The 26,300-nt window shown below is 39.1% G+C and overlaps 2 protein-coding genes across 2 annotated transcripts in view; one reads left to right on the top strand and one right to left on the bottom strand.

Annotated features, from left to right (window-relative positions):
• The window catches only part of LOC126381837 (uncharacterized), a 73,548-nt gene extending 47,601 nt beyond the window's left edge, over positions 1-25,947 (bottom strand). The window contains exon 1 of the mRNA XM_050031347.1: positions 25,486-25,947. Within this exon, the coding sequence (XP_049887304.1) occupies positions 25,486-25,947 (462 nt within the window). The remainder of the gene's footprint in view (positions 1-25,485) is intronic.
• LOC126382285 (sterile alpha motif domain-containing protein 1-like) lies at positions 25,946-26,287 on the top strand. The gene has a single exon (XM_050032101.1). It carries the CDS (start codon positions 25,946-25,948, stop codon positions 26,285-26,287), a length of 342 nt encoding a protein of 113 aa, XP_049888058.1.
• The last annotated feature ends 13 nt before the right edge of the window (positions 26,288-26,300 follow it).

Raw genomic sequence — 26,300 nt, 5'->3', positions numbered from 1 at the left:
TAAACTAAACAATTTTTTTGGCCAAACCACGAACAGCTGATATTGGTTATCTAGTAGCTGTAATCGTGTGGAATGGAGTGCGCCCGCCCGTCAGCCTCCGGTCATGAAGTGCACAATGCCTCCGTCCTCCTCTTGGCACCGACCCTGCCCCAACACTAAAACTAATTTATGTACTCCGCTTCATGTTCCCCACCTAATGTGAGCTTTAAATGATCCCATATATTGCTATTAGAAACACAATTTATAACTTTTATAAGTACCACTTTAAAAATGTGGCAGAGTAAACGAACATTTCGGAGGCGGCAAGTTAAGTTTTGTAGGCTGGTACTTCTGAAGTTGTTTCCGAATTGTTGTATGTTATACAACACATATTTACCTATCTTATTGCATGAAAAAATCGGTAGTAAACCAATAATCTTGATAAACCAAAAATGTTGAAATATTCAATAAAAGCAATGTATTTACGAGTAGTAGAATAATAATCAAACATTTCCCGCCGATGACGGCGTAAAGAGATAAATCTACAGATGTACGTATAATATGTATAATGTTCCACGTACTAGTACGCCGCGGCATCTACAAACTACACGAGTTACGTTCACAGCTCCTGAATGCTTCATAAAACTCACATTTTTGTATCATCAACAGTAAAATAAAAACCGGAGAATGTTTAGTTTTATCACACGCTACAAAGTAACCTATTTGTTTATTGCTGTTCACATGTATTATTAAATACTTAAATATTATTCTCGTTTTTCCGGACATTCTCTACGTGCTATATTTATATGGCAGTTTATAAAATATATACCAACAACGTGAATGGTATGTATAAAACCATAGCAGTTTTTAAACGAGATAACGTAGACGAGTTATATTTTGTGGCGTCGCAGGAAGAAAGTAAGTAGTTTTTTTTTTTGTCAGAGTAAGTAATAACACTGAAATCTACTCTTATTATTAATTGTAGATGTTCAAAATATACATACATGTATATTTACCACGGAGTAAGTAAGTGACAAGTCATATAATTATTTCCGAATGTGTAGTGTAAATGTGGGTCGTATTGCAAGTAGGTCAGGCGAGCGCGCAGTGCGAGACGGCGGCGGTGAGCCAGCCCGTTCGCGAGCGCTTCCCAAACAGAAAAATTCTCTCCCGCCGTCCTTTCGCGAAGGGGATGCCAATACGCCATAAGCAATTTGCCTGCCCGTAGTCACAACCGACAAATAGAACCGCTGAGGACCCTCTCGGAGCGTTGAGTGTGTTTACGTCGACCTTCATTATTCGCACTGTGGTAAGCGGATACAGCGGCTCTTCACCGGGAAACTGTGCAAGATGTACCTAATTACATAAGCGCAGATTTTAATGAAGGTTTCGCAACAACTCCGCGCCTGGAAGGCTTGAAACCGTAATTCCATCGCCTTTTGTTCTCTTTGTCTTGAATTACGGCGCTACTCGAATGTCTAGGCGAGCAATGTTTTAATTCATTTAGGTCTTTTTGACTGAATCCGTCGGTCCACCGCGAAGTTTCACGGATTAGACATTCACTTTAAAGAAAATTTATTACAATATTTTGCTTACTTAGATTGAGCTTTTGCTTTCTCATTGACTAAAAGAATTTTTACTTTTTGGAAATCTGGCATCTAGCCTTTCACACATACTTAGGGAATATTTTTTCCAAGGCCCGCAAAGCGTACCTATTATATCGCCTCTGTATATCATTGAAGAACTTTTTAATTTGCCAAAAGAACTTTTATATTATATTTAAATAACGAAAGCATTAAGGGATGACAAAGAGGCCCGTGTTGCTCTATGAGAGATGAGAACGCCTTCATGTCGAAACAAGGACTCATTTCATTTCAAAAAAGTTACAATATACAAGACTATCTCCTTCTTAGTAAACTTACTTATTTTGTTCCTGTACCTAACTATTAAAAGCAACTTTAACATACTTTAATAACGTTCGTGTGTGAAGCTACAAATCTGATGGAAGGGTTGAGACAATCTAATTTTATTTAATAATAGTAGTAACTATAAACTTAACAGTCGTAGTCGATTCAGGGTATTTTTGTCTGGAGCAATTAATTGAGGTAATTGTAGGTGAAGTTAGTGACAGGGGTGAACATATGAAAGATTGAGCACGGTACGTGTTGGTAGGTGAAATCATTGCGAGAGACGGCTACGCGGCTGCGCGCTTGCGCGGCTCGCACGCCTGCGCACAGCCACTTAACCTCAATCCGAGGCGTGTTGTTGAATGAAACTTCATTCGGAGCCGGCCCCACCACACCACTTCGCTTTTATGCCGATTTCGATACTTGAACGACTTATCGCCACTTCAGTGCCTACCTTGTTTGGCCATATTTCGTATGTATATAGCTTAAGTAAAGTGCTTGTCGAGCACGAATAAGTACTTTCGTACATCGAGGTACGAGGTGGCTCGTAGGTCGATGTCGGGACTCTACTTTACTCAATTAAGACCGCATCGTTTAGATAACTAATGCGATTACTAAACAGTGTACAGCCGTGTAACAGCTCATTATAAAGTAATAGGACTTTTACGTCGTCATCGACTTAGATACTTAGTACTCGGTAAATTACATTAGAACATTATCTATAGAGTTACAAGCGAAAATAGTGTGTCAGGATCGTAATAGTAGAAATTGTCTCTGCGTATCCCAGTGGTAAATAGGCGTGGTGGTTTGTATGTATAGAGGTGAATATTTATAGTTAGTTGAAAAATATTTATATAAATTAAAATATACACGATGTAAGTGACAAAGTAACGAAAACTTTGCGGGATGATTCAGATCATGATTCTGAGTTGATATCAAGTGGAGTTTTCCGTCGTTAAAGTATGAAACTGAAAATAATTAAAAAAAAACTATAATTTTCATGAAATTTCCGATAAAAAATTGCCATCGCAAAAGTATAGAATTGAAAGTAATTTAAGTACTTAAGTAAACTAAAAAAACATGAATTTTGCGACGGAAATCTCCACTTGATATCAATATAGAATCATGGTCTAATCATCCCCCTTAGTATTCGTTACTATGTCATTAAAACTCTGTATGTTAGGGGTAGACTGCATTTAGAAATTAATGCAGTTCGTATTTCAGATACGCGTCCACGTTAACAACAAACTTATTCCGGTGATTTTACTAAGATCATAAAAAAGAACAAAAGATAGAATAAAATTATTGCAAGTAAGATAGTATGCTAAAATGCAAAAGTACCTAACAAACAATTTTGAAATCCCATTAAAAACATAAATGTTGCCTTGAGAAGTTCTCTTATAAACATTGACCAACAAAACTGTTGAAATCTAAAGCAGTGCCGTGTTCAACAGGATTTCTTCGCGTATTGTAAGAGAACTTATCAAGATAAATCATGTTTATAACGGCTTCTTATAACGGACCAGAAAATGTTTTAGTAGAGGAATTGTTTAAAAAAGTAATTCTAAGGGAAATTGCAATAAAACGGGATAAGTAAGTAGGTATTGTAACCTCGTCAAAACGTTGTTCAAGTAGTTATATTGGTGCTAATTCCTGCAGACGCCATCTAATTTTATTTAAAGTTATACTTGTAATTTTCTTATCCGTTGAAAAGGAAAGGGACGGGTAATCGACAGCCATAAAATTTATGGAATACACGTCAATTTTAAGCAGAAATCTAAAACAACCGTCTAAAAATTTTACATCGGCCAATAACCCGTCAGAGTTAAGTAGACAGCACGTTTAACGGATTACATACCAGCGAGTTGCCTATTTTATTCGCCCGGGTTATTCATTCGTTTTAAAATTAACTTGTTGACAATCACCCGTCCCTTTCCTTTTCGGCGGATAAGAAAATGACGGGTATAACTTAAAATAAAATAAGGAGGTGTCTGCAGGAATCGGGGCCAATATCTAACTAATAAAATTAAGCAAAATTAAAAATTTTGAAAAAAACCCACGACGGTAAAAATCTCATCGAAAAAGAATAAAATAACTCAAAACCCCCGACTTACCCAATTATTATGTAACGAAATATTATATTAGACTTAAAAATACTTTCTAAAAAAGAGTTGATATCTCGAGACATCGGTAATAGATATACTTAAGTACCTAACAATGAATATGGATGTTTACAGTTTTTTCCTAACGTGTCTGTTTCTCGAAGATATACTTAAATGTAGCGATAATAATTTTACCATAATACATAACCGAGGAATATCCGTCGGGGGCTGCCTTTTCTATATGAAATTTCAACAAAAAATTAATCATACTCATAAGTGTATTTTATGTCGTCGTTAAACATCTACAATTCTTCAATAATTGTATTCACGTCACTAGAAAAACTTTAGCTGGGTTAATGGCAGCCCCCGACGGATATTCCTCGGTTATGTATTATGGTAAAATTATTATCGCTACATTTAAGTATATCTTCGAGAAACAGACACGTTAGGAAAAAACTGTAAACATCCATATTCATTGTTAGGTACTTAAGTATATCTATTACCGATGTCTCGAGATATCAACTCTTTTTTAGAAAGTATTTTTAAGTCTAATATAATATTTCGTTACATAATAATTGGGTAAGTCGGGGGTTTTGAGTTATTTTATTCTTTTTCGATGAGATTTTTACCGTCGTGGGTTTTTTTCAAAATTTTTAATTTTGCTTAATTTTATTTCAGACTTTTTAGAGAGCATATACGAATTATAATCTATACTAGCTTTTGCCCGCGACTTCGTCCGCGTAGCGTGTTATAAAAGAGAGATCTTTGTGTGTGTGGGAGTGCATGTCAAATTTCAAGCATCTAACTTATGCAGTATAGATTTTTTCATACAACATTTTTTCCCCGCTAACTCCCATTTTTCAAAACGCAGCCATAACTAAACTTAGGTATGCATGCATGCTAGATTAAAAACATCTACTCCTATCTTACGCGGTTTAGATTTTTCATACAAATGTTTTTTCCCGCTAACTCCCATTCCCGTGGGAATTTTGCAATATCCTGTTGCAACCAAGCTTTAAGTTTACTAAGGTACCTGCATGTCAAATTTCAAACGTCTAACTTGAGTGGTTTAGATTTTTCATACAAAAGGATTTTCCCGTTCCCGTAGGAATTTCGGGAATTCCTTTCTTAGTTCACCTCTACGGTACCTAAGGTACCTGCATGTTAAATTTCAAACGTCTAACTTGAGTGGTTTAGATTTTTCATACAAAAGGATTTTCCCGCTAATTCCCGTTCCCGTGGGAATTTCGGGAATTCCTTTCTTAGTGCACCTCTACGGTACCTAAAGTACTTGCGTGCTAAATTTCAAACGTCTAACTTGAGTTGTTTAGATTTTTCATACAAAAGGATTTTCCCGCTAATTCCCGTTCCCGTGGGAATTTCGGGAATTCCTTTCTTAGTGCACCTCTAAGGTACCTAAGGTACCTGCATGTTAAAGTTCAAACGTCTAACTTGAGTGGTTTAGATTTTTCATCCAAAAGGATTTTCCCGCTAATTCCCGTTCCCGTAGGAATTTCGGGAATTCCTTTCTTAGTGCACCTCTACGGTACCTAAGCTACGTCTCTTCCAAATTTCAAGTGCCTACGTTTAGCCGTTTAGGCTGTGCGTTGATATGTCAGTCAGTCAGTTTCTCTTTTTATATATTTAGATATTTCCGTCATACATGATTTCTATGTAACTTTAACCATTAAGGCTGCTCACGCGACGGAAGCTTAAAAAATGGTATAACTTCTCCCGTTTTCCCAAAATTTCCCTTCACTACTCTGCTCCTATTGATTGTAGCGTGATGAAAAGTATACTATAACCTGCCCAGGAGTATGAAGAATACTTGTACCAAGTTTCATTAAAATCCGTCCAGTAGTTTTTGTTTCTATAAGGAACATACAGACAGACAGACAGACAAAAATTTTACTGATTGCATTTTTGGCATCAGTATCGATCACTAATCACCCCCTGATAGTTATTTTGAAAATATATTTAATGTACAGAATTGACCTCTCTACAGATTTATTATAAGTATAGATAATGTGTAGGTAAGATCTCGCAAAACAATAAGTGTGATTCATCCTACCACATAATATTAAGTCCCTTATTAAATATTATACAGTTGCTTTCTGTTTAAAGTTACCTCTATAAGACTCATCTGAGAACATGCACCAATCACCCACGAACTCATTCCTGAAATCCGCATTGAAATCAGACAATACGTTTTAATTTTAATAATATTGCAATATAAACGTTTCACACTAATATAGCAGCGCCTCCTAGTGAGTTAATATCATAAGACTTATCTTAGACCATGCACCATTCAACTACGAACCCATTGCTGAAAACCGCATTGAAATTGGACAATTCGTTTTAATATTATTGCAATACTATTTTTCACTAATATTGTAGCACCCTCTAGTGAGTTAAAGACGTAATTTTTATTATTTGGGAACATGCAATAAGCTACCACGTACACATTGCCGAAAACAGAATTGTAATCGGACATTTCGTTTTGATTATATTGCAACATTGTTTTGCACTAATATTGTGGCGCCCCCTAGTGAGTTACAGCCATGACACCTGCCTAAGAACATGAACTCATCAAACACAAACCCGTTATTGAAAACCGCCTCAAAATCGGATCATTAGTTTAAAAGATAGGTGGTAACATTACTTTGCACAAACGCACACACAAACATCTCTCACCCTAAACGCATATACCTGCTCCGTTCCGTCGTGGGTAATAATAAATGTAATTAAAATTATACTAACCGTAATTAACAACACTTTGCTTTACTTAATACATAACATACATAAACTGCCTATATACGTCCCACTGCTGGGCACAGGCCTCCCCTCAATCAACCGGAGGGGGTATGGAGCATACTCCACCACGCTGCTCCACTGCGGGTTGGTGGAGGTGTTTTTACTGCTAATAGCCGGGACCAACGGCTTAACGTGCCCTCCGAAGCACGGAATCATCTTACTTTTTCGGACAATCAGGTGATTCAAGCTTGAAAAGTCCTTACCAAACAAAGGACAGTCTCACAAAGTGATTTCGACAATGTCCCCATCGGGAATCGAACCCGGACCACCAGATCGTGAGCCTAACGCTCTAACCACTAGACCACGGAGGCTGTTTACTTAATACTACCTGATTATTGACTGATGGGTTCAACTTAATGAATTAAATGAGGATTAATTGGATGAATTTGATTTACTTGACCACACAATCCACGTGCCACTTATAGTCGATCTTGATTTTTCTTTAATCTTCGCCAATCACTTCGTATTAATTTATCTACAATTTATTGATTGTGATCTTCTCTGAAATCTGGCTCGAAGGACCATGAATATGCCTGATATGCCTTTTTACTGATTTTTAAGGGATTTAGGTAGCAATGAAACAGCACCGTGTTCGACGTAATTACGTGTAATCAATGGAACCGAAAAAAAAAACGCCTGTCAAAAACAATTAACTAATAAAAACTATTGCAAATAAATTGCTATTATAAATTGAAGAGGCGTTTCGAATAATATTTATTCTAAACACTAATATTGTGGCGCCCCCTAGTGAGTTACAGACATGACACCTGTCTAATAACATGAACTCATCAAACACAAACCCGTTATTGAAAACCGCATCAAAATCGGATTATTAGTTTAGAAGATAATTAATAACATTTCTTTGCACAAACGCACACACAAACATCTCTCACCCTAAACGCATATACTCGTACCTGCTCCGTTCCGTCGTGGGTAAAAAAAGCCGTCGCTAGTTTGGTACAAATCACCACAAAAGTTACTATTTGAACGTTAGGCCAAACTGGTTAATAAATCCTAATATTTTACTTCAAAGTCGTAAGAAGAATGTCCTTTTAAAATCCGAACCTTGTGCCTGGAAATCTCGGCCGCAAGAGGTAAAACCAGGTAACAAATAAACATTTTGATTTTTGAAACACGAAAATATTAGTGAATATTAAAGAATCCCTGAAAAAGGATGCGAGAAATATACTTCTCTACTTATAAATAATAAATAAAAAGGGTTTTATTTCTGTAAATCTATAACAAACAAGTTACAGGGGCTTCCCTAAAAGTAGTCAGATGACACTTGTGATGGGAATGCCTCGCTCTTCCAACGCAACCAGTAGTACAATTTGATTTACACTATATTGTCTTAAAGTAAAACTTAGGTAAATTAAACATAATACATGTGTGTGTATGTGTGTGTCTCTCTCTCTCTCTCTCTGTGTGTGTGTGTGTGTGTGTGTGTGTGTGGGTGTATATGTGTGTGTGTGTGTATGTGTGTGTGTGTGTGTGTGTGTGCGCGCGTGTGTGTGTGTGTGTGTGTGTGTGTGTGCGTGTGTGTGTGTGTGTGTGTGTGTGTGTGTGTGTGTGTGTGTGTGTGTGTGTGTGTGTGTGTGTGTCTGTGGGTGTGTGTCTATCACTACCCGTTGTTAACAGACTTATATTTACGTCAACCCTGTACGCCCTACGGTTTTTACTTCCTTGGGTTCGGTACAAGACCACGTACAGGGTGGGCACCTATTAGGTCAGTCTCACAAAGATGTCTTCCACTTCATCGTACGTAAGAGTACTTAGCCACTCAGTTACTGTTTCCTTACATCTGAATGTGTGCATGGGGTATATATTTAATGCACGATTTATTTTATTGTAAACATAAGGGGCTTGAGCTATATATTGCCGCCTGGCGAAGGCCGATCGTGTACGACAGGAAGGCGCAACGAGATCACAGCGTCGTTTCTGAAGTTTGTTATGATCAAGAGGTAACGTTTTGTGATATTTCAGAATAACGTTTAATATATAAAGTTTCCTAACGGAGAGCAATTTGGATGTATCGTAGAGGATTTTAGTAGGAAACCTGTAGGGCCTAAAATACATGACTTTAATCAAGGATCTTTGTGCACGTTCTAGATCTAAAAGGTTTGTCTTAGTCGCTCCCCCCCACACTGTGATACAGTATATTATAACCGATTGGGCCAGAACAATGTAGATTTTGTTTATTAATTCCCTACTCAAAACGTGTCTCAGTGATTTGAAAACCCATATGAGCTTTCTTACCCTACTGATGGTCATTTCTAGGTGTGGATGCCAGCTTAGTCTCTGGTCTACCATAACTCCGAGGTACTTAACGCATCCGACCTTTTGTATAGTTGGGCAGTGACATATAGTGTTAGAATTAGGGTATGAACAGGAGTGAATTTTAATTTCAAAGCCAGGAGGTGGCTGTGAGTTATCGTACGGGGCAAAGCATACGTAATTAGTTTTTAGAGTATTAAGTGTGAGGAGATTCTCGTTAAGCCATGAACTAACCCTTGCCAGTCCTCCCTCCGCCGCCACCCTAACCGCATCCCAGGATTTACCAGTGAAAATGATAGCCGTGTCGTCTGCATAGGACAGTATCCTCCCTCCGACGCTTCGAAGGTTACATAGATCATTTATATATATCAAAAACAGCGTCGGACCGAGAACACTGCCCTGTGGGACCCCAAACGTTACCCTTTCTTCTTCACTATGCAGGTTGCCAATTTTTACCCCTTGTTTTCTGTTTTGAAGGTAACTACTGAGTAGGCAGAGGGCCCGGCCACGGAAACCAATAGCCTCCAGTCTGCGTATAAGAATGGCGACAGAAACGGTATCAAAAGCTTTCCTGAGGTCAAGAAAGACCGTTAAACATTTGTTACCTTGGTCAACTTCCCTAGTTATAACTGTTGTAAGCTCGGTAACAGCATCATTCGTTGACAATCCCTTTCTAAAACCATATTGAGACGATGATAAGATATTGTATTTAATCAAGTAGTTTACTATTCTAGTGTTCAGTAATTTCTCAATGACTTTAGAAATGGAGGTCAGCACAGAGATCGGTCGATAGTTATTAACATCGTCTCTGTCTCCACTCTTATATACAGGGGTAACAATAGATCGCTTAAGAACATATGGGAATATCCCGGTGCTGAAACACAGATTGGCAAGGCGACTAATCAGAGGAACCAGCAGATCCCTAGAGTGTTTTAAAAATAAGGTAGGAATTTCATCACACCCCGGTGCGCTCGCTGAATCCAGGGATGAAAGTGTAATGTCTACTTCCATATGGGTGGTGTCTAGCAAAACAAATGAAGATGGGTGCCTATAGTAGTCTAAGTTACTATTTCCGGAAGATACAACGCTATTTGAGATTTTTTCAGCAAGTGTTTGGCCAATGCTAAGAAAATAATTATTTACGTAGTTTATAGAAGTTTCAGGGCAGCATCTAATACTTAGTAGACCAACGTTAGGGCTTTTGGGTGGTTTATATTGCGTAACTTCGTTTATGTTTGCCCATAGAGCTCTGGGGTTTTTAATCGAGGTTTTGATTTTGTTTTTATAATATTGCCTTTTTATTTTATTAATAAGGTTACTACAAAAGGTGCGAAAACGTTTGTATGTGATTTTTAAGATAAGGTTATGAGGGTGAATTTTTAATTTCAGATACATTTTATCCCGGAGTCTTATACAACGCAGGGCTCCCATAGTCATCCATGGTTTTATGACTCTTTTACTATTCGTGGCAGTAACACTCCGTGAGTTAGTGTGGATGGCTGTCTTGACCATTTGTATTAGTGCATAGGCATAAGTATCCGGGTCTTTAAAAATATTAAAGCATGAAGTGTCGATATTGATTAAACTCTTATAAGCATTCTCGTAGTTAGTTATAGTTTTGCTCTTTTGAGGTGTTGTTTGATGATACCTGTGGGCGATAAATAAAATGACCAGGTTATGGTCTGTAACCGTTGTGCTTAAGACTGCAACAGTAGCTGAGTTGTTTTTACTGTCTAGTCTCATGATGACGTGGTCAAGGCAGCCGTCCTCTCTCGTGGGTAAGGTATGCGCCGGTAAAAGCCCATGTAGTGACAGCATGTTTAGGTAATTTAATCTATTTAACCTCTCATGAGCTTTCTCATCAGGAGCTATGATTAAATCTATGTTAATGTCACCCAGAATCAAAATGTTCTTACTAGGATTGATATTTTCTAGGTGAGAGTTGAGAGAGGCAATGAAATTACCTGCGTTTAAAAACGATGGGGAACGGTATATGCCTATAATTACATGGTTCAAAATTTGTATCTCAATCCCAGAAGAGTTACATAGGTTAAGTTCTTTAAATTTTGCCAGGTATTTATTTTTAGTGTAAACAACTACACCGTCACATTTATTTATATGTTGTTTTGTGTGGAAAGATACGTAATTCAAAATTTGTGGTATGTTTTTATTAGAGTTTAGCCCACTCTCAGTTAGAATTAAAATATCGGTTTCATACTTTAGTTGCGACAGAGTGAGTTGTAAGTCATTAAGGTTTTTATATACACTTCGTATGTTTTGGGTAGAAATAGTTAAGTTAAATGAAGAAGTTTCCATTTTTGTACTTAACTCTTGTATATTACACTTAAATGATACTGAGGTTTTAATCTGATCTATTTCTTGTAGCGTGTCAAAACTATCCATTATAATATATTTGATTAGAACACTTTTGGTTTTTATTTAGGTAGTTCAGTTGTAGGTATAGTGATAGGTCAGGTTTAGAAATAGGTGATCGTGAATAGTATGTAATTATGGATGCAGTAGGTAAGTGTTTGTGAATGACAGGTAAGAGTAATGATATGTGTTGATATGGGTAGTGTAAGTGCGTGTGTTTGTTTATTATTTGAATAGTGGCATGTGAGTTTAGGTGTATGATTATGTAAGTTATGTATATTGGTTTATTATATGAGTGAGCGTGTGGTGAGTGTGTTTTACAAATAAGTTCAGTATAATAATGGAACAACATTTTCTTAGAAATTATAGATAAGGAATTAAAGTTACACTGTTTAAACAAATATGAGACCCGGCAGTAGATGCGGGAATTTAGTCACAATTCCTGCATAAGATGTTGCACTTGTGCTTCGCTTTGAATATGGATTATGCGTGAGGTGTCGTCTTTACGGACCAGTACTTTTCCTAGTGAGGTCCAGCAGTATTTGACTTTTCGAGTCTTTTTTAGATCTCGAGCAAGGAAGAACAGCCGTGCTCCCTTTGTGGTGAGTTGTTCGGATATGAAGATAGGCGTGTCTTCATTACTGGTAAAACCTAGGTGTTTCGCCTGCAGTCGTGATTTATTTTTAATATTAAAATCTTTCACTTTCTTCAGGAAGTCGGATCGCAAAATAGAAGATCTCAAATCCACAATAATCGTGGACCTCTTCTCCACATCACTTTTGGATTTCAGGCGGAATATATCGTGTATGTCACGGTCACTCGTAGGCAATTGAATAGTATTGGTTATATTCACAACCATTTGAATCAAGTCCTCTCTTGTTTCATGGATTTTTTTAGGGACGTTTTTTATTTCAATGCATGTCCTGCGTGAGTTTCTTTGGAGGTCTTCAACCTTGTTCTCCAGAATGCAGATATACTCACGGTCCATTTTAGCCTGCTGTTCAAGTAGTGTGATTTTGGAGCGATACTCCTCATTTTGTGAAGTTAAGATCGAAACAGCTGAGTCAATTTTAGCGTTCTACTTACTTCTTATTAATTACTTAAGTATCTACATATATATGTATCTACACTTATATAAACAGCACTCAAAATAGACTCGTCGGAGTATTTAACAAAAAAGTCAAATGAGATTCGTTTTACGAAGCCGGCCTCTGCAGCTTTAATAAACGTGGTCAATTTAAAAACGTAATTTATAACATATTCAATCATTATTCCAGATAGTTGGGCTCTATTTATTTTAATCCTAAAATTATATTTGAATTAAGTACTTATTTAATATTTAACAGCCTCCGTGGTCTAGTGGTTAGAGCGTTAGGCTCAAGATCTGGAGGTCCGGGTTCGATTCCCGATGGGGACATTGTCGAAATCACTTTGTGAGACTGTCCTTTGTTTGGTAAGGACTTTTCAGGCTTGAATCACCTGATTGTCCGAAAAAGTAAGATGATTCCGTGCTTCGGAGGGCACGTTAAGCCGTTGGTCCCGGCTATTAGCCGTAAAAACACCTCCACCAACCCGCAGTGGAGCAGCGTGGTGGAGTATGCTCCATACCCCCTCCGGTTGATTGAGGGGAGGCCTGTGCCCAGCAGTGGGACGTATATAGGCAGTTTATGTTATGTTACTTATTTAATATTTATTGCATAATCTGGAATGTTCTATAATAAAACGGACGATAGCACTGTTGAGTGTCCCTAAATTTTGACAGTTCTCCATACTGTCCAGTTAAAATTCGTGATAAATTCCTATAAAATGTGGAGCAACCTTAAGTGTATCCCGTCTAAAGGATGAGTTACGAAAAAGAAAAGCAGCCATCAATTGGAAAAAGGCAATTTTAATTGAAAATAAGTTTTTCTAAGTTTTCCTTCTTTCCGATCTTTGGGGTATAAAATACATCATTACATCATCATTATTATTTTATTATTTTTCGTTGTTACTATCATTTTGCAGTTAAACGCTGCGCAAAGGGTAGTGAAAAAATATAATCAAAATAATATTGTTTGTTTACCCAAATAATATAGGGACCTGTCAAAATTTAAGGTCACTCAACAGTAGCGACACCTTATGGGAGAAATAGGACTCCCGAAAGTTGATTCCTGCTATGGCGAATGTCTTTAGGCGAGTGGCTCTACGTGGCGTCCGTCATTTGATTGTACAGTTCAAAACACAATTATAACGACGCTATGTACGATAAATATTTTGAATAAAAAAATTGCTGGTAATAACTAATTATAAGTTGTACTAGGTACTTAATAACCTACATAAAAAAACGCAATGTTGCAAGAGATCATAAATCGGTCACATAAATAAACAAGGGTTCATTCACGCCACCGAAATTACGAATGTTCACCCAAATAACGGGTATGTAAACAAATATTTCCGAATGAATGAAGCGCATATTATGTACATGCGTTTTCCAGAACCGGGCATTTGCGAGAACTGACATACCTACAGATTCTCGGAAACGGGGTGCGGTAGACGAGTAAACAGTAAACAGGTGATTTGTGTGCAATTAGGAATCAATACGTCATAATATACTTAATACGAATGCGGGTGTATATGCGGGCTAATATTTAGAACTAGTAAATGAGTTTGCATTCAGTTTTTAATGTTATAATCAACTTTTCTCCAAGAAGACTAAGTATAAGTACGGTCACGAGTACTAATATATATACAGTTTGAAACCATGTCACATATTTTTTTTTGACAAGCCGTAAGTCTCATTAAATGTCAAATATACGACAGGTGCGACAAGGTTTTAAAGTGGGTACATGATATTGCTCACGACTGTACACCTCGGACATTCCATACAAAAATCTCATTCTTAACGTGTGTTCCTAACACGTAAGTGCGAGCAAGTTGCACAGTCCATACTCTCCGTTACTGACGGCCATTTTAAGACTAAAGTAAGACCCAGAGGGGGTGAAGTCGGCATGTTGCTAACTATTAAATGCCAAACAAAGTCATCTGGCAAACGACCTGCAATTCATAGTATTATGTACATACACGTGGCCTGAGGGTATAATTTACCTTTATTACTCATTTTCCTTATTATATTATAATATTATAATGGTAACTATCTTACATCATTATGGTAACAAAGATGCTTAACGAATCTACTACTAGGACCTTGTGAAAATTTGGGAAAAATCGTGCTACAACAGTAACGTAACATCGTAAAAGGATAGTTTTCTATTAATCAATAAAATATGAAAGTAGAGATTAGCGTGTTATTCGCGTCTCCGCCCCGCACCGATTCGTCTCCAGTACACACCTCACCCCCTCTGGGTTTTACTTTAGTCTTTAAGTGGCTGTAAGCCGCTCAGGGGTAAGGGGGATAGCGCGCGGACTGTGTCTTGCGCTCACTTGCGCATTAGGCGGCACTGTGATGATGACGTAGAATACAATTTGTATGTTTAATAATAAAAAAAACTGAAAGTAAATTGAGCTTGTAAAACTAGATATATTCTGTTGTCTAGTGGTTCAGCGTCGGACTCACGATCCGAAGGCCCCGGGTTCGAATCCCGGTGGGGACATATCACAAAATTCACTTTGTGATCCCTAGTTTGGTTAGGACATCACAGGCTGATCACCTGATTATCCAAAAGTAAGATGATCCATGCTTCGGAAGGCACGTTAAGCTGTTGGTCCCGGTTACTATTTACTGTTGTAAGTGAGTAATCGTTACATGAGCCATGTCAGGGGCCTTTGGCGGCTCAATCATAACCCTGACACCAGGGTTGATGAGGTTGGTCCACCTCACAAGCCACACGATAAGAAGAAGTAAGATATAGATTTGCCGCAAATGCCATTAACTACTTGGTCGGACAAATGGAAGCGCTGAGAGCTCTTACCTGGTAAAATATTTTGAAGGTGTGATGATGATGATGATGATGATCTCTCCGACCGATTTCGGCCATGGCGACCACTTCGACTCCTAGTCGGCACGACGCTGATGCGCCCGATGATGGCTTATGTAGCCTATCTTTACAGTGAATTCCCGCGCACAGTGAGGGCACGTGAGCGCACCGTTTTGAAGGTGTACTGGGGGGTTAAAATGGCCACATCGAAACAATTCATCTAAGAAAGCAATATTGCAATTTGACATTTGCGCATATAAAAGTAAGTGCGCAATGCAAACAAATGTCAAATAACAATATTGCTTTCTTAGATGAATTGCTTCGATGTGGCCATTCTAACCCCCCAGGTAATATACAGTATGTATTATAGAGCAACTGTGCGGCACAGCCATCTGCATATTTAAGAAGTCAAAGCAACCACCATTCTTTATCTTCAGTGGAGCAGTATATCATATTTATTTCTGTAACCGTTATTTTTGGAATTGTTACTGTTTGACAGATAACGATAAATATTTCCCCGCATGTTATATCTAGTTACTAAATAATACAACAACATAACTTTATCGTATTTTTTACAAAATAGCATAACGTAACCCATAAAATAGCATTAAGCCTGTATTCCCAAAGGGGTAGGCAGAGGCGTACAGTACACCCACTTCTCGCCAGCTATGATTAAATTCCATGGCGAGCTAATTTGCCCACAAAATAGCATTTTAGGTAACTAAATAAGTCTTCGGACGTCAATAACATATGATAATAATTTGTCTAATTTGTCTTCCAATAAATTTTAGCTCTACTCTCTCTACCCTTACTCTGCCACACTAGTTCTTCTCTCATGTGGGTTGAGAGGTTAATGACCGACCTCATCAACCGAAGTATTAGGGTTACTATTTAGGCCGCCAAAGTCTCATGACATTGCTCATGTGACGACTATAGGCACTTAGTAAATAGTAGCGGTGCTGACTGCTTAACGTGCCCTCTGAAGCACGGATCATCTTACTTTCGGACATTCGGGTCTTCTTCTTATCGTGTGGGTTGTGAGGTGGAATACCAACCTCATCAACCTTGATGTCAGTGTTATTACTGAGCCGCCAAAGGCCCCTGACATGGCTCATGTGACGACTACATACTTAGATCAGTAAGTAGTAACCGGGATTAACGGCCCAACGTGTCTTCCGAAGCACGGATCATCTTACTTTTAGACAATCATGTGATCAGCCTGTAATGTCCTAACGAAACTAGGAATCGCAAAGTGATTTTTGTGATATGTCCCCACTGGGATTTTTCTTACCCAATTTCTACCCGGGCTTATCAGGAAGAACGGAAAACACCAGTAAGTACCTAGTTTCCCAGGAAGAATGTGCACCGATTAATAAAGCTTTTAGTTGAATCTCGCGGAGGTTGGTAAAGTTAACGGAGTGGTAAACGGTTGAAAGCTTTCAGATGTTAAGCTGCAGGTGACACGAGATACGGAAACGGCTGCCGACACGCCACAACCACCAGGCACTGTCTTTATTTTTATTTTTATTATTTATCAGCCAGGTGGATGGCGGGTTATAAAAACTTTGTAACCAATAACGCTCAATACAACGGGGGTTTGTATGATGAAAAGGAGGCTTCTTTAAGAACGTGTGTGCACAAATTTCGGAAGGCACTTCGTGTATTCACAAAGTATTCTCGGTCGCAGATAGTGTAAATTATACATCATGTATACACGCCTATTATCCGAATTGTAGCGTTGACAGCGACTCTCTGAACGGCGACCCTCGCTACGGCGAGTCTCTTTACTGCGAGTGGCCTTATTTTCCTTCTACGTCGAGCGAGTTTTGATGTTATCTAGTACAGTTATGGTAAAAACAGTTTTACTGTTTTCTTATTCCTCCACCGGGGTAAGCAAAGCCTATGGAATTCCATTTACATTAAAAAGTCCACTTAAGTAAGTAGTTTGTTTGTTTGAACTGTAAATATTACTTTAAAATGCTGCAAACGGCACGAGAGGCAGAATTAATTACCAGCAGGAAACTGATGCCAGTTAAGTACTTACTTACTATTTTAGTTTTCTTTTTCTATCTACAAGAAACCCTATTTCTTGTTGACGACGCTTATGAATGATTTTTGTTTGTATTGCACTTAAGCGTGCTTTAGGGAAACTTACAAAGAGGAAATTTAACCTCTCATATGCCGAGATACCAGACACAATAGATTTTACATTGTGTCTGGTCGAGATCCGCGTTCCGGCATTTAAGGGGTTAAATCGTTTTTTTTTCTGACTGGAACCCGCAGCTCTTGTCAAGCCGAGACGAGCGTGTTAACGGCGTCGGCTTAATGACGATACATAGATCGAAAAAAATGGCATGGACAGGAGGAGGATCCGGTGGTGTAATGGTTAACACGTTCGTCCCGGCTTGACAACAGCTGTCTTCAAGCTGGATTCAAGTCCCGCCCGAGTCAGAAATTTCTTCGATTTAAATTTTCTCTATGTGAGACATATATAGCTTTGACATGGTGTAACTATGCAAGTGTAGTAGAAAAAGTTACAGGAAATACCAATAAAAAACTAAGACGAAAAATGTTGTGCTTACGTAAAAAAGACTTTGTAAAAGAAGTAAAACTTAGTGCACTTGCAGACCAGCTCAGATACAGCTGGTCGCGGTAGGTAAGCGCCCTTAGTCTTTTAATGATGCTGACATAATTATGTTACGTGCTTAGAAAGATTATGAATATGATGCCCTATAGAGGGGTCAAAGCCACAGTTAATCAGTAGGCAACTCGCGGACACTTATAACGTCGTTGCTTCAAACATCATTGTCAATGTATGACCACTGAAAATGGTTTAAAACTATATTCACTGCCGTCACTAAAATACAGTACTAATCTAGAACTCGATTGGCTTAGTTTATCGCCGATAATAGTTATTATGGTTTATAGATTAGCTCCCAGAAAATACAAACAAACAGTATTGAAAATAACAACACAACATAGCATCGCCTGTATCCCCGAAAGGGTAGGCAGAGGTGTATACCTCATAACACTCAATACATAGTATACGTACTATAGTATACCATTATGATCTGTGACCATAGTATACCTCGTATACCCACTCCTCGCCAGTTACTTTTATGTCCTTTGTAGTAGGGGGCGAGCCTATTTCTGGTATCCACGTAATATTAATTATGTATGATCCAAACATGAATTCAAACTCATAACTATTACAAATGCTGAGATTACTTTTAGACAATAGCATATTATTATATCCTATATAACTGAAAGAAAAACTGAAAACTAAAACAACTGCAGTGAAAAGTGCTAAAGTACAAGTACAAGCTTTTGTTTAGCTAGCTATAAAGTCAACTAAGTTAGAGCAGAAAGATAAACTCCAAAATCAGGGAATCTTGGATAGATACAATGTTATATATCACTTCGAAGCGACAACAACATCCGTGACCGTTACTAGTTTATAGCCAATACAATAAGCAAAGGTTAGGACTATTTAATAAGTTACCAAAATATATAATAGATATAATATTTTAAACCATGTCAATAGTAATAGGAACACAATTGTAACATACAGATACATTAATAAGTAAGTACTATTGATACGAGTCCATTAATATATCTAACAAATAAGGTAACATTTACTGTAAACCGTCATCTTTCTACTCAATAAAGTTTATTTTATTTATTATTTATTTTATTATTTATATTGACATGGCTCATATAACGATTACCCACTTACATCAGTAAATAGGAACCTCGACCAATGGCTTAGCGTGCCTTCCGAAGCACGGATCAACTTACTTTCGGACAATCAGGTGATCAGCCTGTAATGTCCTAATCAAACTAGGGATCACAAAGTGATTTTTGTGATATATCCCCACCGGGATTCGAACCCGGGGCCTCCGGATCGTGAGTCCAACACTCAACCACTGGCGGGGCCTTTGGCGGCTCAATCATAACCCTGACACCAGGGTTGATGAAGTTGGTATTCCACCACACAACCCACACGATAAGAAGAAGATTTTTATTGAGAGAAAATTAATTTAAATTAATTTTAAAGTAAGTATCAACTTTCTGTTGCAATAAAAATACACTGGAACGACAGTGAATCCATTAGAAATGTTTTTATTTGGTCTCGTAAACGTATGTATGTAAATCATGTAAGACACTAACAACGTGTGAAGTCATTTGTTTTAAAGAAAGTTGCTTAAAATACTGCTTTACATAAAGGTATGTGCCCATTACGCCGTATCAACCAGGACCTTATCCGTCCCGGCACGGACAAAAAACAATTCTTTGTATGAATTTCTATGGCGCAACGTTCAGTAGACATTCCGTCTATATAGCGTGCCATGCACGGACCGGCCAGAATTCCCGGTATATACGGGGATAGAGCGGGGTTGCTCCGTTGCAGTGGACATAGTAGCGTCTGGCACTCGTCGCTCCGTGCCTGACACGGTCCTAGTATGATACGGTGTAGTGGACACAGACCTTTAGCATAGAATTAGAATTAATACTACGTATAGAACGGCCACTCTCCGCCCCCAGCCTCTGAGCTAGGTTTCCTCGAACCCCCTCGAACATAGTTTAGACTTGGATAGTGAAGGCTGCGACGTTATTTAATTTTTTGTCAGTTTAGTTTATATGTTCGAATTTTAAAATTGGACGCTGATATTCTTTCGTCTGCCCGCGCTGGGTACGCCTGCGCGGGGCCTATAAATATTAATTTTTCATGATGATTGTTCATCAAAACATGCTAATAATTTTGAACCTAAGGTAAGTGCTTAATGTAAAAATAATTTGAATGCAATTAATTAGTTTAGTGATTTTAAGTCAAGTGCCTAATTATGTATATTGTGAACCTTTCCTTATTAAAAATTTCTTATATAAAATTAAAAATGCCCCCTCCGGTTGATTGAGGGGAGGCCTGTGCCCAGCAGTGGGACGTATATAGGCAGTTTATTTTATTATATTTATATTATTTGTGATTTGTGTGGTAAATAAATAAATATTAACTGATTATTATAAAAGCATCTTTCGTAAGTAGTACTAAGTAAGTCATAACGGTTAAATTAGGTATTGTAATTGGCAGCCCTCAGACGTTACACACACAGTTGCACGTGTTGATAATGTCAATGTGTAGTGTCTGTGTAAAACGAGGTTGTTTGTATGAAGTTTCCGGGGTGTGCCTTTAGGCAGCGTCATCTGTACGGAATTATACCGAAGACTTCGACGAATAGCCGTGCGACGTTTATCCTTGTAGATAACATTCGCTGCGTCTTTTAGTCGAAGCACTCGATACTCGGACTCGGTTGAGCTTTAGTCGCTCTTGCAGACTCCAAAGTTACCTGTAGTATTTAACATAGCGTCACACCAGAATCCCAGAAAGAGGAGGCAGAGGTGTACTTAATTTATTAAATCATGTTTGTGTGCTCCAGCCGGGTCTGCATGACAACCGTGCCGCGCGCGGTGCGAATTATAATTATCGAGCGCTTGGACCAATAAACGATACGAATGCTATCTACGTAGATGGACGTCAAACGGCTATTGGTCAAAGCGCTTAATATAATTCGCGCCGCGCGCGTGCGGTTGTCATGCAGACCCGGCTGGTCTCTTTAAAACCTGCCCAGACGGGTTAGCCGTTATCTTCAGATAAAACCCATTTGCTGCAATAATCCAAATGGACATAATCATTTGGCGTCTCAGCCACACTAAGTGATAGAACTTTAGCCGATTAAAGATTTCCAATGTTATTTTATTATCGTCCACATAGCTATTTCAGTATGTTTTTATTTGATAACGGAACTTTACTAATTCATTGTCTAGATAAAACAGAAAATCAATGCAGCTGGATTAAAATGAGTAAATATCATTTAAAAAGTGCTTTTTGAAGGCGTTGAAATCATAAGAATGAATGGTAATATATAAATAACCTATCTACATACCTATACATCATGCTATGAGCAGCTTATGTATTTAGGTAGTTGAGCTTTGATGGTGAAGTAACATGGTTTTTAACGGTAAATATCCGCGAACAATGCTCATTCCAAATATATTTATTACTCAAACAGCATCTTAAATAAGACAGTGATCCTATGATCTCAATTTTCCCCATATGGAAGCCGATCCTCGCAAACTATTTCTGGGTCACATTTACGACAGGCAAATTTTTGTGTGAGTGTTATAAAATGTGCGGTTGGGCGTTGCGTGTTAATAATATGTGAATCCCGTAAGTATGAAGGAGGACTTTTACGGTGACGGTAACGAGCCGGAAAATTAAACATTTTTACAGCGCCCACTCGCGAACGAATGGCGGGAAAATGGAAAAATGGACGACACTTCTAGCCTAAAGGGCTACACTGAATCGTGAAAAGGCGTTAGAAAATTCTACTTACTTTGGAGGAAAATTATTCACATGGATGAGATGAACCAACTACGGTATTCCCTGGATTTGAAAGGTAAAAACAAAATGGTGCCAAAAGGTACCAATTTAATTATTTTTAATGCATTTTATTTGTAAACTAAGAAACAACACCAATACTATGCATGAACTTGTTTTAATTGAAACACGCTAACATTGACTTCTATTAAAAGTGTTCATTAGATAATAATATTAAACAATTCTCAGCAAAAAACAACGATAACTAGGTAATAGAATCCAAATGCGATTCTACTGAGAACAAAAATGACGTTAAAATCAACCTTAACGTTTTGTAAACACTATGTCGGAGCAGTGTAAATGTTTAGAGGGGTTAAAACTCCATTAGCAAACAGAATGAGGCACATCAAGCAGACAAAAATAACTTCTTTTTATACAAACATATTTTTTGCAATTCGCACAATAAGCTCCGAAGATTAAACTTTATGGTTCCCTCAAGTAATTCGTAACAAAAAAGCGGTCGATGAGGAAAAGAGCCGCAGAAAAGATAGCTTTTAAATTAAGGTTTACTAAGTATATAATAGCTAATTTGAATAAAAATCAATTGCTACGTGTATAATGAATTATGGAATGACTCGAGTGATTTTTTAATTATTTTTAAACTAAGATTTCAATGAAAGAGTTTTTGAAAATCAGAATCGGAAAAGACACTGGGTTTAATTACTTTTATATTTTTCGAAATGTGAAATCTTTAGCAGTAGGTACGTTATTAGGAGTCGAGCTATATAAAGCATTATCCAATTTTTATGCATATCCTTAGGCATCCTTTCGTCAATACTCCGCTATACCAATCCGTTTGTCGAAGAATTTTACCTGATAAGGTTTCTCTGATGGGGGTTTTCATCCTTTCCGAATTTTCCGGAACGTTCCACTACTAGAGAAAATTTTAATCACCCCACCAAGGCCCCTTACGAGATGTCTTTTGTACCGGAAATCAATAGAATTGAAAGTTTTTATCAAGTATTACTTTTTAAATCTCTGCGAAATTTATTTCTCGTTTGCAAGAATATAGCTTTTAGTTTTTAGTAAGTAGCTAATGTAGTTATTATTTTACGTATGGCAAAAGTTACTATTACGGTCGTTTCTCACAATCATTTGCAACTTGGGCAAGGCGCCTGGTACATTCTCACGTACGATTTATCAGATTCGTCTGACAAAAACTGGAAGTGCAAAATGAACGTATACTCCGGAGTACTGAGTCATACGGTACTTACAGATTTTTTGTCAATTTCCATTGTAAACAGGGAACGTAAGTCATGCAGTACAAGATTGACATACTGTGAATTCCTACCAAATCTCTCAATCTGTGTAACACACAACATCCACGCTAATTTCACATATTCAAACCTGGGGGGTTCAAAACACCACATCGAAGTATTTCATTTAAAAAGCAATATTGCTATTTTCATTGCACACTTAATGCGCAAATATCAAATTGCAATATTGATTTTTAGATGAATTGCTCCATGTGGCCTTCTTAATCCCCTGACCTCAGTCAACCGGATGATGCGTGAAGCATACTCTTCCACGCTGCTGCACTACGTATTCGCGATTCAAGGTCATGCAAAAGTCTTCGTAAAAATAAAATACTTTCACTCAACTCAACATACATACATACAGGTACACATAAACTCTCTCCTGTAATCAAAAGTTTATTTAAAGCCATTTTTGTTACGAACTCCTAAGATGGATATAACGACCCGTATGGTAACAGATGATCAAACTATCGCCCAAATTATGAGCCATCACGTTACAGGACATAATCCCACTGTCACAATGCAACATAAACGACCTACGTTCATCCCACTATTGGGAATACTGAATATTCTTCATCAGCTAGAGGGTGTGGTGAGTGTTTGGCTTTCATTATGAGGTCGCATGTTCGAATCTCAGCAAGAGCCTAAACCAATGCTTTTAGAATTTGTTTTTTTGAATTCGTGTTTGGATTATAAATTATTATTACGTGCTCAACGGAAGGAAAAGTTCGCGAGGAAACCCGCACATTCCCGAGAAATGCGTTTCGGAGGTATGTGACCTAACCTGTATCGAGTTGAATTTCCATTGGCGGATTGGAAGGTCAGACAGTCGCTTAGTTGTAAAAATTGGACCTGTCAAATATTTTCAGGCTAACTAAGCGAACCTCGTGAGAAACGGGATAGCGCTAAGGAGATGATGAACGAAAGGGTGGGGGTGAAATGTAAACTTTGTAGCAGGCGGCCATTGTAATACTGGTTGGATAATATCATTTTTCCTATAAAACGAAAACAAATAAACGCAAGGACAAAATATCAATTTTACCTTTGCATACAAAAGACATCAACGAGAGCTAATTCTTGTTTCCGGATTAAATAAAACTATCCCAATGAAAATAGCTTTAGATATTTACGGAACTTTTTGGATCGAAGGATTTATGAAAAAAAAAAATGTTTTTATTTAAAAGAAAATATTTTTGTATTGTGTAAATTATAGTTTAGAGACAGTTTACAACTGATTAATCCGTCGCATAAGTAGGGTTTTGACGTGACGTATTGTAGATTTGCCGCAGATGGCATTAACTACTTAGCCGAAGAATAAGTAGCGACAGTTAAACTTACACAACTTAATTATTAATGGCCTATGGAATAAAATAAAAAAGACGGGGATGTCCATTATTTTGCCAGTAACTGAACATTCTGAGTAACGCAAAAACACAAGTTTACGAAAAGGTTATATCTTAAGTATTTGGACATAGTTTTCGTTAGGGTTAGATAAAAGGTTATATTTACTTTGATTTAATACGTAATATAACTTAATTTGCTAATATGAGATATTATAAAAGTTGAATTTCTGAGTCGAACAAGTGTTGCCATAGTATTAACGGACGAGATCGGGGAATTTTGAATGAATAATCGTTAATATAATGTATTCTGAATGGGATACTTGCGGATTTATAGATAAGTAGAACAAACAATCAATATCCATGAGGAAAATTAGGTTATTTGCGTGAAAAATATAAACATTTTGGTAATGTATGAAATACATTAGTATTTATACATATTGAACAAGCGTTTGGGACACAAGTTCTATGACACTTTGTGTTATAGAATCAGATGGTGCCTAATGAATTAATATGTACCGCGACTGCCATGGGTCTGCGGCGAGCAACGTGACCCGTCGTCTACAGACGATATTGGTGAATTAATTGCTGTCAGCGGCTGGTCCATCACCCTCCCACTGTCACTCTGTCGGGCTTCCCGAGGCCTCCCTACCGGACCCCTCTCTACGCTGGCTTTAAGAAACGTGACTTGCCCAAATGGATCGATACACGCATATAATCGCCTAACCAGTGATACGGGTCACGCGGTGTACTCATGGGCGTCCCTGAATGGTCCGCCTCGGCCTAATTCATTTTATTGCTTACTTCGACTCCGGACATGATCCAAATTCATATTGTTGTTGCTTAATTGGACTGTAACGGAGGGGTGGCATTCATTTTATTTTGAGGAGCCTAGTAAGACGCCAGTTTGGTAAATCTACATAGGGAAATTGCTGAATGGACTTGAAACACCTGAGACTGTAGATCGCCTAGGTCTCTATAAACGTACTGTTTCTAGCAGTATTAGCCACTGACGATTTCGAGTATCAGATGCACAGACGGTATAGAGTATAAGGTTACCGCATGGTGTTATGTTGTGGTTAGCACTCACCTGGCACTCTTTACACGTGTGTACGGAGTAGGACTGGTCGCAGTCGTAGCGATCGAGGATGTTGACGAAGTCACAGTGCACGCGCGCGACCATGGCATCGAGGCTGAGCAGGTCGTGCAGCGTGCGCTCGCAGCGCTCGCCGCCGGCCAGCACGTGTGCGCGCGCGCCGCGGTCCAGCGCGGACGCGGGCGAGCGCTCGCAGCAGGCGCGCATCCGCAGCTGCGCCAGGCGGCGCGCGCGCGCTCCCGCACTCAGCGCGCACAGCTGCGCCACGTCGCGCCCCGCCAGCACGTCCGCCGCGCCGCTGCCGCTGCACGCCGCTCCGCCGCACTGTCGCGCGACACTCGCGCCCTCCTCCTCCAGGTCGCACGCGCTCAGCCAGGGGTTGAGGCGCGCGAGCGGACTCACGGCCAGGCCCGCGGCCGCCATCAGCAGCAGCAGCAGCAGCGGCGGCGCTCGCATGGCGGGGGCGGCGCCGCTAGCGGGGGCCGGCCCGCCGGGCGCGGCGTTGCCTCATACCGCATCGCGCATGGCGACCTACTCGCGCGGCCCGGGCCGCCCGGCCGCCGCGCGGGGTGGGCGCGCCGCCATGTCGCTCGCTCGCCGCTCGACTGGTCCCCCCGGCCCCGGGTGCGCATCGATCGCCCCGCGCCCCGCACCGGCCGCTGCGCGCGCTGTCAGGCCCCGACCGCCATTATGTAACGCTGCGCGCGCAGCGCCGGCCCCGCCCGCCACCCGCTGCCGCGCCCGCCCTCTTGCGGAGAGCCTACACGCCGCCCGCCGCCCGCCCTACGATAACTAACTTATAACCTCAC

This window comes from Pectinophora gossypiella, chromosome 3 (genome assembly GCF_024362695.1).
Source record: "Pectinophora gossypiella chromosome 3, ilPecGoss1.1, whole genome shotgun sequence".
NCBI lineage: Eukaryota > Metazoa > Arthropoda > Insecta > Lepidoptera > Gelechiidae > Pectinophora > Pectinophora gossypiella.
This window is presented reverse-complemented; position numbering and strand designations above follow the sequence as displayed.

What these genes read in the sequence shown, in the direction of transcription:
- LOC126382285 (XM_050032101.1), top strand. Translation starts at nt 25,946, where the DNA reads ATGGCGGGGGCGGCGCCGCTAGCGGGGGCCGGCCCGCCGGGCGCGGCG.